This window comes from Erithacus rubecula (genome assembly GCF_903797595.1).
Source record: "Erithacus rubecula genome assembly, chromosome: 16".
Taxonomy (NCBI): Eukaryota; Metazoa; Chordata; class Aves; order Passeriformes; family Muscicapidae; genus Erithacus; species Erithacus rubecula.
In genome coordinates, this window is record NC_136668.1 from 15,916,463 (window position 1) to 15,933,045 (window position 16,583).

Here is a 16,583-nt window from a genome sequence, read left to right on the forward strand (position 1 = left end):
TTGTGTCCAGTTTGTGACATGAAAGATGTCGAGGGGATGGAGTGTGTCCAGGGAAGGGTTTGGAGCACCAGGAGGGGCTGAGGGAGCTGGGAAAGGGGCTCAGCCTGGAGAAAAGGAGGCTCAGGGGGAATTTCTGGCTCTGCACAACTCCCTGACAAGAGGGGACAGCCAGGGGGGTTGGGCTGTTCTCCATGGAACAGGGACAGGATAGGAGGAAGCAGCATCTAGTTACACCAGGAGTAGTTTAATTTGAATATAAGGAATAATCTCTTTATGAAAAGGGTGATCAGGTACTAAACAAGCCTTCCAGGGAAGTGGTGGAATCACCATCCTTACAAACATTCAAAAAACGTGTGGATGTGGCGCCTACCCCATGTGTAGAAAAGGGATTACAAGCTCTGCTGCAGGCTGGAACAAACTGGGATTCATTCAGCCAAAGAACCAGGCGTTTGCCCCATCCCCTGTGACTAAACAACCTCCCTCTTTTGCAGTGACTGCCCCCAGCTCCCCTCTGAGCCCCCCCATCTCTCCCGTCTTCTCCCCCCCGGAGCCGTCGAGCAGCAAGAACGGGGAGTGCACCGTGTGCTTCGACAGCGAGGTGGACACGGTCATCTACACCTGCGGACACATGTGCCTCTGCAACACCTGTGGTCTTAAGCTGAAGAAGCAGCTCAATGCCTGCTGCCCCATCTGCAGAAGGGTCATCAAGGATGTGATTAAAATCTACCGGCCCTAGGGGCCGTGGGGGCGCGGGGAGGGGGATCGCCGCTCGCAACGCTCGCCTTTCCGTCCCTGCTTATGGGTTATCGTGCTGGTCAGTCGTTATCAAGTGGCTCGTTATCTGTGTTTCCTTATTTGACTGGTAGGGCACAATTCAGGGAGCAAAGCTGAGGATTGTGCTGGTCAGGCTGAGCCAGGAGCTGAGCCAGCTGCAAGTGAGAAATTTCCCCGTGCTGAAGCTCCTTTTTTCCCTCCTCCCGCAGTGGGGGAGGCTCGGCTCGGCGTGGGGAGGTTGCCCACCCTAAAACCCGACAGCTCTGGGCTGCTGCTGCCAGGGGATTGTGCTGTGGTGGAGCAAAACTGGGATGAGGCCCAGCAGGAGAGTTCAGAGTGGACAGAAGTGATCTGGAAATGTCATGTAAGGAGAACTAGCTCAGGCCAAATAGTGGCACTGCCAGGTTGTCACTTATTGGGGTTCTGTCCTCATGGACAGGCTCATGGGGACATGGAGGAGCTGCTCTGGGTTAGATAAAGCAGATTTTTCTTTCTGTGGCAGCACAGGGACTCCTGCCCATGGAGGCTGAGAGCCATGGGGCTGCCCTGGGGTAGCAGTGAGGAGCCCAGGCAGCCCCTGCAGGGCTGGAGCTGTAGGGGCAGCTCAGGCACTGCCCTGCTGCCTTCTGAAGCCATAACCTGCAGCCTGTGCAGCACGGGGCTGTTTGGCAGGGCACTGCAATCCTGCCTTGGTGATGGGGTTTGTCACCTCCAGGCACAGCCCCTGCTCTTTGCTCTGCCCTCCTGGCAGGTGGCACAGCTGTGTCACCTCATCCTGACTGTCACCTGTGCCAGATCGTCCCTGCAGCCGCTTCCATGGCAGGGCTCAGCCTTCCTCCTGCCCCACCACGGGGGTTTTTTGGAGGCTCTGGTGAGAAATTCATTTCTGACCCAGTTCCATCAGGCTCACCTTTATTTCTGGGGACTGGATGTGCTGATTTCACCTGTTCTTTCTCCAGCCTTTGCAGGTTTCCCAGCACGCTGGGTCTCAGCTGTAGATAAGACCTTGTTGAGAAAAACAGGGACTCTCTCACTTGGCTTTACTTAGGGGGAAAGAAAAAGGCTCTGAGGCTGAATTAAAAGGTAAATGGGTTTGAGGTGTAATGCCAGCTACAGGCAGCACCTGATTGTGCAGCTGGTGTGAGGAGCTCAGCATCCTCCTCCCTGCTGCTCTCCAGACTCCGTCCTCTGCCCATTACACAGCCCCTGTCCTGTCCCTCAGCCCGAGCCTGACCAATTTCCAGCTGCTCCAGGCTCATAAAGAGGGCAAAAAATAGATGGAAATGGGAGGATGAGAGGAGCTGTCACTGCAGCTTGGTGACCATGTGCCACCAAGTGTGTGAGAACAGCTTTTCAGAAAGAAAAATTACCAATTACCACATTGGAGTCTGGAAAAAGGGAAAAAATGGAATAATAACTCCTGTACATTTCAGGGCTGTGGGCACAGAGGGAGCCCAGGGATGTCTGGCTGTTCCCTCTCTCCTCCAAGGCTGTGCTGCTGCCCAGGTGGTTTGGGGACAGCCCTGTGCCACTGGGGAGGGCACAGCCAGGGAGCAGCTCACCCTCCTCCCACAGCAGGCTGTGCTCACACCCAGAAACCTTCTGTGTTTCCCTTGGAGAGCTGATGAACATTTTCACTGAGTGCATCAATGAGAGGCTGCTGTGGAGCCAGAGCCCTTTTTGGTACCACTGGCTGATGCCACCACCCTCAGCAGAGCCACTGCACCTTTCCCTGCCACCTTTCCCCAAAGGAGGAGCCAGGGCACATTCCCTGCACCTGGAGCTTTTCTGCTGCCTCCCCCCTCCCCACCCCAGGCTCTGCATTGCCCATGGGGCACATCCAGCTCCAGCTGTGGGCACTGGGCACAGCACCAAGGGTGCCAGGGGTGTGTCAGCACCACTGCCAGCCCTGGCAAGCCTTTCCACAGGGAGGAATTCAAGGAAAACTGTTGGAATTCCCAGCCTGGAATTTGACAGATGCCCTTTGCCTCCATCAGCAGGGTGGGTGAAACCTGGGTGGGTTTTTTTTTTGGGGTTTTTTTTTGGTGTAGCTCTGTTTTGTATTTTTAAGCCAGCAAGGAGAAACACCAAATCCACCCCAGGAGCTGTTCAGGACACATTGAAGAGGCTGAATTTTTGCTGTAGCAGCCAAAACCAGTTTGCAAGAAGGGGCAGCACCCAGTGAGGCCAGCAAAGGAAATGAGTGGGATGGGACAGCAGTGGACTTGTGGCCCTGCCTATCCAAGAGCAACAGCAATTTTCCAAAATAGGCCTCAAAAAAAAAAAAAAAAATTAAAAAAATATATTTCCAGGAAAAGGTAGCCTCTTACAGATTTCATTGTTATTATTCGTATTGCTATTTTTTTTAAACAGTCCAATGATCTATGATTTGTACAGAAGATCTGTTTGTGCCTTATAAGGGTGTCTGTGCACTTTTTATCCTTTTTAAAGCAACTTTTAAAAAGAAAAAAAAAATATTGGTGGGGGGGGGAAGAAAACCAACACAGATCAATGGTAGTTTTATAGAATTTTGTGTTCACTGAGAATCCTGCTTTATATATATATATATATATATATATATAGACACACATATATATATATATATATATGTGTGTGAGTGAAAAATATTTCCATGGACTTTCCCCTCCTCTCCTCTTTAACCTTTGTTTGAAAATTTAAGAGAAAAAAGGAAGAAAGAGATGGGTGTGGGTGGGGGGAACTCTTTTCCCTCTCCCCCTTTCCCAGGCAGTCCCTCTCTTGCCATTCCCTTTATGACTCAATCCTGTGACCTGTATTATCTTGTTGAAGCTGAAGCAGATTTTGGACCTCTGTATTAGGCTTTTCAAGGAAAATTTTGGGGGGCCTGGGGAGGGAGGGCATCGCACGAGGGAGGGAGCTGCACTCTACATGTCAGTGCTCTGTAGTGTTCAGTGCTGTGTGTTTTCCTTTGGTCCATTTACCTGTTTTCCATGAATATAATTTGACTTGTTTATGAAACAAATAAACCTTTGGCTTGTACAGAGTGCTCTGGAGTGTTTCAAAGAGTCTGAGCTGTGAGAGGGGAACAGCTTTGATTTGCAAAGTGAGGTGAGATTGATCCAGAGGGGCAAAATAAAATAATAATAATAATAAAAAAGACACTTTACAAACCTTTGCTGAGCTTTGCTTTGCTCCTGGAAGTCACTGCCCAGTGGTTGCTCTCTCCTTCCATGGCTGGGAGGCTTTGCTGGCTCATTTAGCCCTGCAAATCCCTGGAAATTTGGGGAACAAGGGTGGATTTCAGGGCTACAGAGGTGAAAGGGTTTGGTGACCCTCACAAAGAGCCCCAAATTTCTTATCCAATCTCAGGCAAGGCAGCTCCAGCCTGGCCCCCTCCTGTGCCCTGCTGGGTGATGCAGACACAGCAGGAAGGCAGATCTTCATTCTCAATTTATTTTTAATTTTTTTTTTCCTTTTCTCTTTTTTCCTTTTCCTGTTTTCTTCCCCTTTTCCTTTTTCCTTTTCCCCATCCCTTTTAACTTTCTTCCTTCCTTTTCCCCTTTTCCTTTTTCCTTCATGTAGAGTGGAAAAATTAATTCACAATTCTGCCCTGCCAGAGCTGGGTGTTCACACAAACCCCTCACTCACCCTGGATGCTGAAGGAGCCTGATAATTTCTGCCAAAATGCCTTTTTGGACAATTTGCTGCCTCACTTCATCCCCAAGCTGATCCCTGTCCACCCAGAACCCCCAAAGCCCCTCAGGACTGGCAATGCCTCCTCCCTCTCTTCCCCCAAAATCACCAAACTCTGCTGGTTTAAACTTCCACACTCCACTGCCTCATTTATTGGGATATAAAGTTTGGGCACCAAGGAGGACACAGGGAGCTGCCAGAATCCCCATGAGCCTCCCTGCCAGGATGGATGGACAGACAGACCCCAAACCAGCCCTGGACACCCCAAAATTTCACCAGCCATACACACAGGTTCACCAGGGTGCTTGAAACCAGTCAAGCAGTTTCTTTTTATTTCAAAAAAAAAAAAAAAAAAGAAAACAAAAGAGGAAAAAAAAATAAAAACACAATCCCAAACCCCAGCAAATAATAATAATAATAATAATAAAAAATTCCATCCCTTAAAGGTGAGGGTATAGACAGGGCATGGACACAGCTACATCTACCTTTGCTCCCCCCACCCACCCCTAGTAATGGAGATTTATACATTTATATTCCATAATACACACACACGTGGACAAAGAGATGGGCTTTGGGAGCCTGGCAGGAGCTGATGCCCACCCAGGATGTGCCCAGCCCTGCCTGTCCCCAAATCCTGGGCCCCAAGCCACAGCAGTGCCCCCCTTGCCACAGCCTCAGGGCTGCTCTGGGAGGCTGGGCTGTGGCTGCTGGGGGGCTACCCCCGAATTTGGGGTGTTTTTGGCCACCCTCCTCCTCCTCAGGAGGTAGCAGGGAGGTGCAGGGAAGAGAGGCAGCCTGGCTTGGGGCACAAACCAGATGGGGACAAAGCCCTGCCAGCCCAGGGGCTCCTGGCATTGTCCCCACGGGAGTTTGGCCACCCAAGGCCCCTTGGCAAACAGGAGAAAGGGTAAGGCTGAGGTGTGGGCACCTCCTGAGGGTGATCCCAGCAGGAAACTCCCTCTTGGAAGCTCTTTGGGAAGAAGGGAGTGATCCTGTCAAATACAGAAATACAGTACTTGTGTCAGGAAAATGGAGCACCACCAGTTCCAAGGCTCAGGCTGGGAGGGGAGAGGGAGCAGCCCTCGTTGAGAGGCCACACAAAGAGCAGGGCACAGAGGGCTCTGAGACACAGCTGAGATGAAAAGGACATCAGCAAAGCACAGCAAGGACACACAGCCCTGTGTCCAGAGCAGGGATCCAGCCCCAGCCCCTTCCCACACACCTGGGGAGCAGCTCTGGCTTCACTCACCCTGTCCCCATCCTCCCCAAAGCAGGAGGGATTGATTGGAGCTGCCTTAACCCACCCTGCAGCTCTCTGGGAGCACATCAACACCTCCCTTGTGCCAGCAAGGAGCTCTGGTATTGCACTGGGTTGCAAATTGGGTGCTTTTTGCCAGCTCAGGTGAGTCAGCCTCATCAGGGGCTGATGTGCCACCAGAGAAAACACAGGTGGGAGGAGAGGAATCAGCCACACACCAGGGTGCCTGAATTCCCATGGCTAAAAATGAATTTTGAGGCTTCTGGATATGAGGATGGTCAGGGTTTTTTTGTCAGATCAAACTGCCCCAGAATGATTCTGGCCAGAGGCAGAACAGTTTGCTTCTGAGAGCAGATTTCCACATTCCCAGGGTGGAAAATATGGGAGAGAAGGAAGTGAGCATCTGGGGGAGTGGAGAACACTCCTTCAATTCAGCCAGCCTCAAATGAGAGGGAAAACTGTCATTATTTTCAGCAGCAAAACAATGTGGCTGCATTGCTCACATTTGTAATTAGACCAGAAAGGGCAACAGGGCTTGGTCAACACCAAACCTGACCCTGCCTTGGCATGGAGGCTGGACTGGATGATCTCCAGAGTTCCCTTCCAGCACAAAGAATTCTGTGAAACCCACAGACATCCAGGTTTAAAGCTCTTCTGGAGAGAAACGTGGCCCTGAAGCTGCAAATAGCCAAGGACAGAAAGGAAGAAAGCAGCACTGGGGAACAACAGCTCATCCTCCTGCTGGGATAAGCAGCACTGAGGGCAAGGCAGGAATGTCAGCATGGAAAAAAACCCAGACTCTGCTTGCCCAGAAGCCCCTCCAAACCAGCCTGGCCCCCAGGGGGGACTGCAAGGACAGGCAGGTGGGGTGACAAAGACAGCAGGCAGCCCTGAGCACCAGACACAGCTCAGAACTGGTGGTGACGAGGAGCTGAACTCCCCCATTCTGGATTGCACTTGGTAAGATCAGCACCGAGGGAAGGACCCAGCTCCTGGGCCCTGGGGAGGGTGATCCCCTCCCAGCCCAACAGGAGGGCAGTCTGTGTGGGGAGGAGGGCAAAGCATCCCTTTTCCAGGGGTTTTGGGGTCCTTCTGGTCCCTCTGTGCCTTGCATAGAATTCCTCAGCTCCAGCAGAACCCCTCTGATGTTTGGTTGCAGTACTGCAGGGGGAAGCTGAGAGCTGTCCTGGACCAGCACAGGCAGGAGCTGCTGAATGAGGGTGGATTTTCCCCTAATTTTTTTTCCACCAGGAGGATGTTGAAGTTAACACTTGTCATCGTAGAGCAGGGAAGGACTAAGGGATGATCCCTGTGCAGGCACAGCCCTTAACCAAAAACAGAGCTGCAGGAAGCTGTTCTCAGCAATCACTCCTCCTTTTTACCACATTCCCTGTGGCTCTGCTACACCCCTGGACTAAGCAACTCTGCCCTGAGCTTCAGGGAAAGGCAAATCCTTCTGTGATTTCCTTCACTGGTACCACTCCACCTGCTTGCTGCTGGATTTCTCTCCAATTCACCACAGAGGTGGCAAAATGTCCCTGGAGGTCCCAAAGACAGAGAAGCACAAGTCCTTCAGGGGATGTGAGGAGGAGGATGGGTGGGGGCACAGGGGTGGGGAGGGGAGGCTGAGCTGCTTCCTCCAGCTGAGGCATGGCATCTCAATTATTACCTCTTCTTTTAAAGCCAGCCTTCCAGAAAGCTATAAATTAATCTGCTCATTAAATACTGAGGTGGGAGACCAGGGAGCCTCCAGCTGTGCAGGCTGGGGAGCAGCTAGGGCTTTTTCCTCAGGTAGTTGGAAGGGATCCAGCCCTCCCAGCACGCCCCCCCAGCCAGCACCTTGCAGAACCACCAGCCACTGCTGTTCTTCTCACGAACTTCAAACAAAGTCCCTTCTCTGAAGCTGTTGGTCTCCTCATCACCTTCAAAATCCGCCACTGCCACGTAGAGAGCTTCCCTGGAGATGTCCTGGCTGGAGATGGCTGAGGGTCTCTCCAGGGGTTTGGAGATGACCTTTGGGTTCATGCTGCTCCTGGCTTTGGCTTCGTCTTGCAGGGAGGCAGAGAGGAAGGGTTTGGCTTTGGGAGGGACCAGCATGGGCCTGCCTGGCACTGTGGGGGCTCGGGGGTCAAGGGGGGCTCGGGGCTCAGGGGGGACAGAGGCAGCAGCCCCCAGCTTTTTGGGAGGGGGTGGCCTGCGAGGTGGCACCACAGGGCGCTGCAGGGGGGGGTCCCTGGCACAGGGGGGGCTCGCTGGCCCCAAGGGGGATTTGGGCAGAGCCTCTTTGGGGGCACTGTCCAGCCTGGGCAGGGCTTTGCCCTCCATGGCCGGAAACCTGGCGCAGGGCTCCGGGGAGAGCGTGGCGCTGCCAAAGGAGCTCTCTGCAGGGCACTCCTGCTCCAAGGGCTTCTCTGGGCCCTTGGCAGGTCTCAGCTTGCTCCTCAGGCTGCAAATGTCCAGCTTGTCATCGCCCGGGGGCGGCTCCGGCCGGGGGGAGGCGGCGGGTTTAGGCCTGATCTGAGGCCTCGACTTCAAGAACAAGTTCTGGGTGATGGGCTCAGCTTTGTCCTCCACAGGCTCAGCTTTGGGCTTGGCTGGCTTGACAATGGGCCGGAGGTTTGGCTTCTTCACCTCCTTGGCCGACACCTTGTGGCCACATTCCAGCCCCATCTCGTTTTTCAGCTGGAAGAGTTTGCCCTTCTCCGCTTTGAGCTCCGGCCTCCTGCTGTCCTTGGGGGCTGCCGACTGCTTGGGTGGGATCATGGGCAAAATCACGCCTGGGGGCTTGGGGGGAGCTCTCTGCCTCTCCAGCAGCTCTCCTTCTGATTTAATGATGGACTCCTTCCTGGGGGGAAGGCTGGGCTTCTCCTCCGTGTCGCGCTCGGGGATCTCCTCGTAGCCCCCGGCGAAGGACAGGTCCCCGCTGTCAGCAGCCTCCTTGCCCTTCCAGTCCTTGCCCCACCTGCCAGCACAGTCTGTGCCATTGGCAGGAGCCTCTGGCAGGGGTCTGCAGGGCCCTGTCCCCTCCTGGCTGCCCTCGGGGTCCCCCAGCCGCAGCTGCGCCATCTCGGCGCCCAGGGGCGCCAGGAAATTGGGCCTGGAGGCGTTGCTGGTTTTCTTGTACTTGTCAATGAAGGTGGCAGGGGCCCAGCCTTCCTTCTCCTCGATCTGGATGTACCACCAGCCACTCAGGTTCTTCTCAATCACCTGCCAGGGGAGGAAAGGAGAGCTCAGCTGCTCTGCACTCCAACGATGGCAAGGGTGACACACCAAAAGCCATGGAACCCCAGCAGTGGCTTCCCAAGGGGAGGGACACCTGTCCTGGCTGCCAGGGAAGGAAAAGCTGCTGAGCTGTCCCTGTCCCTCCTGGAGCAGGGTGCTGGCTGCTGGAGGTGGCCACAGCGTGGCACTGTTGGAGCAGGGAACAGCAGCATCCCTGGTGATCCCACACTGCCCAACCTCCCAAGCTCCAGCAGCAGGGGACAGGCTCAGTGGGGCAGCCCTGGAGGAAAAATCCTCCTAGAGAGGCAGAAATCACATCCACACACACAGAAAGCAAAATCCCATCTGCAGGAGAGGTTCTGCCAGCAAAGAGGGTGTGCCAGGAATTTTGGAAGGGCTTTTAACTTTACACCTGGCCTAAGAGGAAAAGCTCCCATCCCTAACCCCATTTGTGGTGTGGGTTTGTTTTCCATTTGCTCCAACAGAGCACTCACACCTGGGGGCCACCAAGAATGGTGTGGGGCCAAAGTCTGGGGCTCCTACAGGTTTTTATCCCACTCTCAGGGTCTGGAATGTTCACAGAGACAAAACCATGCCTGGTTTGCACCCAGAGCAGATCTCCTGGTCTGGAACAGGTCCCAGGCAGTGGGAGCACTGCCCTGAAGTGAAGGTGTGTGAAGGGAAGGTGAGAGCCTCACCTCTACTTTCATTCCAGCCTGGAAGCTGATGCCATCAGGGATGGTGGTCTGGAAGTCAGCAATGGTGTAATATTCCTCTTCCACTTGAGGGGGGACAGGAGGCTTAGGCAGGTTCAAACCACGAGGCTGTGGCAGGAAAACAGAAAACCCATCAGTGTGTTTGTCCAGCAGGTGTGACACCACATCCAGGCACAGGGACAAGATCCCAAGCAGTGACCAGAGCTCCCTGCACTGCTCCCCTCCCTCCCCCCTGCCCCTGCTGCCCTCCCACAGCAGCTGGCACTTACTATGGTGAGGTCTCGGCGAGGAGGTGGCCTCTGCCTCATCTTTGGAGACTCTGTGGAGGAAGAATTCCAGATGCTGTTGAGTTTCTGGCTTTTGAGCACATGTTCATGAAAGACAAGTGAGAGACAAAACAGAAAGGCAAGGACTAAACCTGTCCCAGGGGAAAGGAACCTGAAGGAGGAACCCATCAGCTCAGAATCCTGATCCCATCAGCCCAGAACCCACCAGCTCATCAGAATCCTGATCCCATCAGCCCAGAATCCTGATCCCATCAGCCCAGAACCCACCAGCTCATCAGAATCCTGATCCCATCAGCCCAGAATCCTGATCCCATCAGCCCAGAACCCACCAGCTCATCAGAATCCTCATCCCATCAGCTCAGAATCCTGAGTGCCAGAGGTCACCCAGGTCTCAAGGGTGCTCCAGCTTTCAGGTTCTCCTGGGAAATGCAGCTCAATTGACCACATTAAATTACTTTTGCATTGCAGGACTGACCCAGAGGACCTGGCCAGCAGAGGGGTTAAGATCACAGAATCCCAGAATCGTGGAATTGCCTGGGATTGAAGGAACCTCAAAGCCCATCCCATTTCACCCACCTTCCACTGTCCCAGGTTGCTCCAAGCCCTGTCCAACCTGGCCTTGGGCACTGCCAGGGATTCAGGGGCAGCCACAGCTTCTCTGGGCACCCTCATAGGGAAGAATTTCTTCCCAATATCCCATCTGAACCTGCTCTCTGTCAGTTTGAAGCTATATTGGAGCCCACCTAAGGTTGTGTTTGGAGCCCACCTGAAGCTGTGTTTGGAGCAGACCTGTGGCTGTGTCTGGAGCACACCTGAAGCTGTGTTTAGAGCCCACCTGAAGCTGTATCTGGAGCCCACCTGAGGCTGTGTTTAGTCCCCACCTGAGGCTGTATTTGAAGCCCACCTGAGTCTGTATTTGCAGCCCACCTGAGCCTGTATCTGGAGCCCACCTGAGCCTGTATTTGCAGCCCACCTGAAGCTGTATTTGAAGCCCACCTGAGCCTGTATCTGCAGCCCACCTGAAGCTGTATCTGGAGCCCACCTGAGTCTCTTTGCAGCCCACCTGAGTCTGTGTTTGAAGCCCACCTGAGCCTGTTTTGAAGCCCACCTGAAGCTGTATCTGCAGCCCACCTGAAGCTGTATTTGAAGCCCACCTGAAGCTGTATCTGGAGCCCACCTGAGTCTCTTTGCAGCCCACCTGAGTCTGTGTTTGAAGCCCACCTGAGCCTGTTTTGAAGCCCACCTGAGTCTGTATTTGCAGCCCACCTGAAGCTGTATCTGCAGCCCACCTGAAGCTGTATCTGCAGCCCACCTGAAGCTGTATTTGCAGCCCACCTGAAGCTGTATCTGCAGCCCACCTGAGTCTGTATTTGCAGCCCACCTGAAGCTGTATTTGCAGCCCACCTGAGTCTGTATCTGCAGCCCACCTGAAGCTGTATCTGCAGCCCACCTGAAGCTGTATTTGAAGCCCACCTGAAGCTGTATCTGCAGCCCACCTGAGTCTCTTTGCAGCCCCCAGCCCTGCCCAGCACTTACTGCGGCGGCTGTCGGCGCTGGCCAGGGCTCTGCTCTCCAGCCTCCCGTCCCTCTGGGCCCCCAGCCCGTCCTTGTCCCTGCTGGCCACCACCTGCTGCCTGGAGACACCATCCAGCTCCAGGGCACTCGAGTGAGCTGAGGAGCCTGAGCCCAGCTTTGGTGGGAGCACATCCCCATTGCCCTTCCTGAGGTAGGAGGCAGGGGCCCAGCCCTCCTGGCCCTGGTACCTGTGGGGGCAATGTTGGATCTGTTATTATGCTATTATATACATCTGTTATTATGCTATTGTATACATCTGTTATCATGATATTATATGGATCTGTTATTATTATATTATCTAGATCTGTTATTGTGATCATATATACATTATATACATAGCAATAATGGGATGGAGGTGAAGGTTTGGCAGTCCCAGAACTTTTATTCTATCAGTGTCACCAGCCTCATTTTACAGAGTGACTCAGGAGATGGTGAAAGCCCTCACTGTGACAACAGCAGCCAAAATTCTCTTTGTTATAAAATTTTTTAAAAGGTTTCTAAGCCAGTTAAAAGCTTACAGGCATTTGCTTAAGCCAATTATTAAAGCTGCATGTACATCTTGCTCTGATCATGCTTGCATGTAAAAACAATGGATAAAGGGTCATTATTAAACTTTTCTACATTATTACTCATTTCTACTGTTTTAACATTTTCCTAAGGCCTATCTCTGCACAGCTCACGGACTTATTACTTCTTGTCTTCAGCATTCTTGCTTTCTTGCATTCTGAGGTTTGCTTTCCCACAGCTTTGTGAGAGTTTTCTATCTTTTCCATTTCCCACAGGACAGCAGTGTCAGCACAGAGCCATGGCAGGGATGTGAGCCCAGAGCTCAGCACACACCTTGGCTGCAGGCACTGCCAGCTCTGGCAACAGGAGCTTGCCAGGCTCTCCAGGACACCAGGAGAGCTCCTTTGTGATTAATGTCCCACAGAAGCTGGCCCCAGCCAGGGCCAGGGGCTGGGGGTGCCAGTTTGCACCTCTGCAATGGCACCAGCTCAGGAATGGAGAGCTCTGGCAGGGAAAGCAGAGGGAAAAACCAGAGGGCTGCTGCTGGGATTGATGTACCTGGTCTTTGGAGAGAGCACAAACCATCTCCCTGCTGGCAGCCTGGATCCCTTCCCTGCTCTAAACCTGTTCAGGAGAGAAAGCAGCCCTGACTGAAAAACCACATCCACAGTGCCCCTGCCATGGCAGAGACTCTCCCTGCTGGCTGGGCTGCATTCACCTCACTCATGGCACCAAGCCCTGAGCCTGGAATTGCCTTCTGAGCTCCTGGGGCAGCTCTCCTGTGCCTCAAACATCCCTGGGTGTGTTTGTGGGGCTGTGCTGCTGCCAGGAGCACGGGTTCAGTGGAAGGTTAAGAAAATTGCAGTGTGTGCTCCCAGCCTGAGGAGAAGAGAGAAGAGAAGGAGAAGAGAAGGAGAAGAGAAGGAGAAGAGAAGGAGAAGAGAAGGAGAAGAGAAGGAGAAGAGAAGGAGAAGAGAAGGAGAAGAGAAGGAGAAGAGAAGGAGAAGAGAAGGAGAAGAGAAGGAGAAGAGAAGGAGAAGAGAAGGAGAAGAGAAGGAGAAGAGAAGGAGAAGAGAAGGAGAAGAGAAGGAGAAGAGAAGGAGAAGAGAAGAAGAGAAGGAGAAGAGAAGGAGAAGAGAAGGAGAAGAGAAGGAGAAGAGAAGGAGAAGAGAAGGAGAAGAGAAGGAGAAGAGAAGGAGAAGAGAAGGAGAAGAGAAGGAGAAGAAGAGCTTCCAGCAGAAAACAACCCTCAGCTCAGGATGGCCTTTGGCTCTGGAGGGCACAGCACAGGGAATCAGGGAATCAGGGCATCTCAAAGATTTTCAACCAAAGCTGTATGAACATCAAATCTGTGAGGATGGAGAGAAATAATTCCTGCTACCCAAGCTCACAGACTTGCCTTGGGGCTGGACACCCCACAGTGCCTGGGCCAGTACCTGATTTTCCACCAGCCCTCCAGGTTCTTCTGGATCACCACCACCACAGCACCTTTGTCCAGGTTCATTTCATCCTGGTCCCTTGCAGTGTAGGGGTAAATAACTGTGTACTTCTCCTCTGGTGGAAAGAAAGAGCAGTTTCAGGGAGGAGCTGCTTGATGGAAACCTGGCCTCAGCTGAAAACATGGCTGTGAAGTGCTTTATGCAAATGATAATTACACAAATGGTATTTTAGGTGCAAACACACAGAGATACACGACCATTCAAAGGGAAATGACAGTGAAATTAATTTGGAAATGTAAACTTTGGAGAGCTACTCTGGCCCAAGAAGTTCTCAAAAACAGTTTCTCCTCTCCCTTTGGACTAAAGACTTTTCACAACTCATCCCAGCAGCTCTTCCATGCATCCATTTCAGCTCAAATTTCATTCTTAGGGTCTTAAAATAGGAACTGTCCTCTGTAAGGGGAGAGAAATCCCACAGGCATGAGGGAGCAGCCCCATGCACACAGAGGTGCCCTCAAACTGCTCCAGAGCAGCAGAGCTGCAGGAACTTCACCATTTAACCCCCAGGACATGGGTCAGAGCCATGGGGGGAGCCTGGAGAAGAGCCTGGTGTCCTGTCCACCACAGCAAGGGATGGCAAGCAGGGATGGGGATGTTCTTCCCTTCAGGAGGAAGGGGAACCATCCTAAAAGCCATGCAGACATGTCAGACAAATAGGTCCATCCATCCTCCCCTCTCCCTCAGCCTCCTCTCTGGAAGAAACACAGGGAAATAATTGCCCACAAGTGCCACAACAGGGTGAAGGCATCTGGGGAAAAATCTGCCTCCAAAATCCCTCTGGACATCCCTATAAACCCATCATGAGGGTTTCCTGGATTTGCCTTCTGGCAGTGGCTCTGATTTCCCCCTTCTTGCAGAGGAAACCAAGCAGAGAAAATGTCCCATCACATCCAGCAAGAGCTTCTCCTCCTGACCCCACCAACCCCAGGGCTCATGGTCAGGCCAGGAATTAAGGCAGAATTCTGCAGGAACTGCAGTTTCTGAGCCCAAACCCAAAGAGGAGAAGGAGCAGCTGAGAGAGGAGAGGCTGAGGAGCAGTGGGGGGCACATGCACAGCAAACCAACATGCAGACAAGGCTCCACAAAGCCTCTGTGGGCTCCACCTCGACCCCATCCACTGGTGTACAAGTCCCCAAGGGTCCGGCGGCGGCCGAGGTGCCTGGGCAGGGACCAGTACCTCCATGGCACTGGGAGCAGCAGGGGAGCAGGAGAAGGACAAGAGAGGACGTGAGCAGGTGGCACTGCAGCTCCAGCAGCAGCACAGAGACTCAGGCTGAGCCCCCCTGCACCTCCAGCTGCCCACTGGAGGGGCTGAGCCCTGCTCTGGGCACCCAGAGGCACTGGGGAGGATGTGTTATACAGCAGGGACACTTTGCTCCAAGGACAGGCTGGGACATCACTGTTCCCTCACTGGGGGCTCTTTGTTCTGCATGTGTTGAGGTCACATGCATTGTCCAAGGACCTGGGCTGTGCTGCTGCTCCATCCAGGGCAGGTAAAAACCTCCCTGGGCCAAGAGGAGGCACTGGGGTGAGGATTCCTTGGAGGTGGCACCTCTGTGGAGGAGCAGAAAGGTCAGTGGACACCCCAGCAGCTGCAGCACTGGGCAGGCACGACCATTCCTGGGGTTTCAACCCTTTCCCCAGGTTTTGCTCTTGGGTTTTCCCTCCCCCAGGCTCGTGCCCTGCCCCATCCAGGGAGGGTGATGCAGTGCTCCAGCAGAGGAAGCTGGGGCAGATGCCTCCAGCAGCTTCTTACCTTCATCAGGCTGCATGGAGAACTCATCCTGGACTCCATCCTGGGCCTCCAGGCAGGTTGCTGGCACCCAGCCTTGCTCCTCCAACGTGCTCACAAACCACCAGCCTGAGGAGAAAAAGGCAGGAGCCTCAGCCAAGGGCTCACACCAGCCAAAACCTCCCTCCAAACCTGCCTGGGGGGCTGTGACCCATTTCTTGTATCCCCACAGAAAGCTGGGGTGACCCCAAAGCAACAGAGCCAAGCACAGGAGAACAGCTGAGTGACATCTAAAAATACAATTCCCTCCCTGGGAAAACCAGGAGAGGCTCTGAGAGCTGAATGGCTCCAACCACTGCATTTGCTTTTGGTTTTTGCTGCCCCTTCATGGTTCATTTTCCCTCAGTGTGGGTCAGCAAGCCTGGGCTAATTAGCAGAGATGAATACCCCGTGTGTGAATCGATGGCTGAGCCCTGCTGCTTTACATTTGTGCAAACAGCAAAACTGAAAAGCTATGAGCAAATGCAGGATTTAAAACATCAGCTCTCCCAGTGGAAGCCCAGGCAGCTCCAGAGAGGCCACAAGCAATTCTGGGCCCCCCTGTGTGCCCAATCAAAACCAACCCTCGCTGCTCGTTATTAAAAGCACAATTTGTGTCTTTAGGGGGGGAAATAAAGACTGAGTATTACCCTCAGAACCCCCCCAGAGAGTCATTTCCAAAGACAACTAGATTGTCAGGGAGGGAATCAGCTACCTACATGGGAGGGAAAAGCAGGGCTGACCTTTGATAAATAAATGATTTTCCACAGTTTTGGAGCTGGCTGTGCTAATCGCTTCATTTGCTTCAGGGTTGCTTTTATTTCTCTCGTCCTCAAACAGAGCTGCTGGTGCAACTGATCCTCTGGGGAGCAGCTCTCCAAAATGTTAACATCTATTTTCATGGCTTGACTCCCCCCTACAAGCATCTTCTGTAAGCCTCAGGGAATCAATTCTCCCCAAGCTCCAGGGTCCACAGCATGGCTCAGTCCCTTTGCAGAGGTTAAGAGCGAGTTTAAGTTTTGAAGCAAGCAAAGAGCTCAGCTGCTGCCCACAGGAATTGTGAATGCACCAAGGGGAGTTCATGGCCACGAGAGTGTCCCTGTCTGTCACTAAATCCAGTGGTAGAGGACAGTGATTTGTGCTCAGGACACATGAGACTTTCAGCAGAGACTGATGAATGGACGGGGGGAAATTCATCCACACTGAGAGAGCAAAGGTGCTTCCTCCACATCCCACCTGAGCTCAGCACACCTGGGGGGGCTGACTGGCTTTAAGGCAAACACTGACAGCCCAGCACTGCTC

General features: G+C 53.2%; 2 protein-coding genes across 2 annotated transcripts in view; one reads left to right on the forward strand and one right to left on the reverse strand.

Annotated features, from left to right (window-relative positions):
* Nucleotides 1-3,796, forward strand: part of NEURL1B (neuralized E3 ubiquitin protein ligase 1B) — a 33,541-nt gene extending 29,745 nt beyond the window's left edge. The window contains exon 5 of the mRNA XM_079319997.1: nt 492-3,796. Coding sequence (XP_079176123.1) covers nt 492-736 — 245 coding nt within the window. The 3' untranslated portion in view covers nt 737-3,796. The remainder of the gene's footprint in view (nt 1-491) is intronic.
* A 905-nt stretch (nt 3,797-4,701) lies between these two features.
* Nucleotides 4,702-16,583, reverse strand: part of SH3PXD2B (SH3 and PX domains 2B) — a 56,855-nt gene continuing 44,973 nt past the window's right edge. The window contains 6 exon segments of the mRNA XM_079319991.1: nt 4,702-8,911; nt 9,625-9,750; nt 9,912-9,961; nt 11,466-11,692; nt 13,448-13,565; nt 15,267-15,371. Coding sequence (XP_079176117.1) covers nt 7,478-8,911; nt 9,625-9,750; nt 9,912-9,961; nt 11,466-11,692; nt 13,448-13,565; nt 15,267-15,371 — 2,060 coding nt within the window. The 3' untranslated portion in view covers nt 4,702-7,477.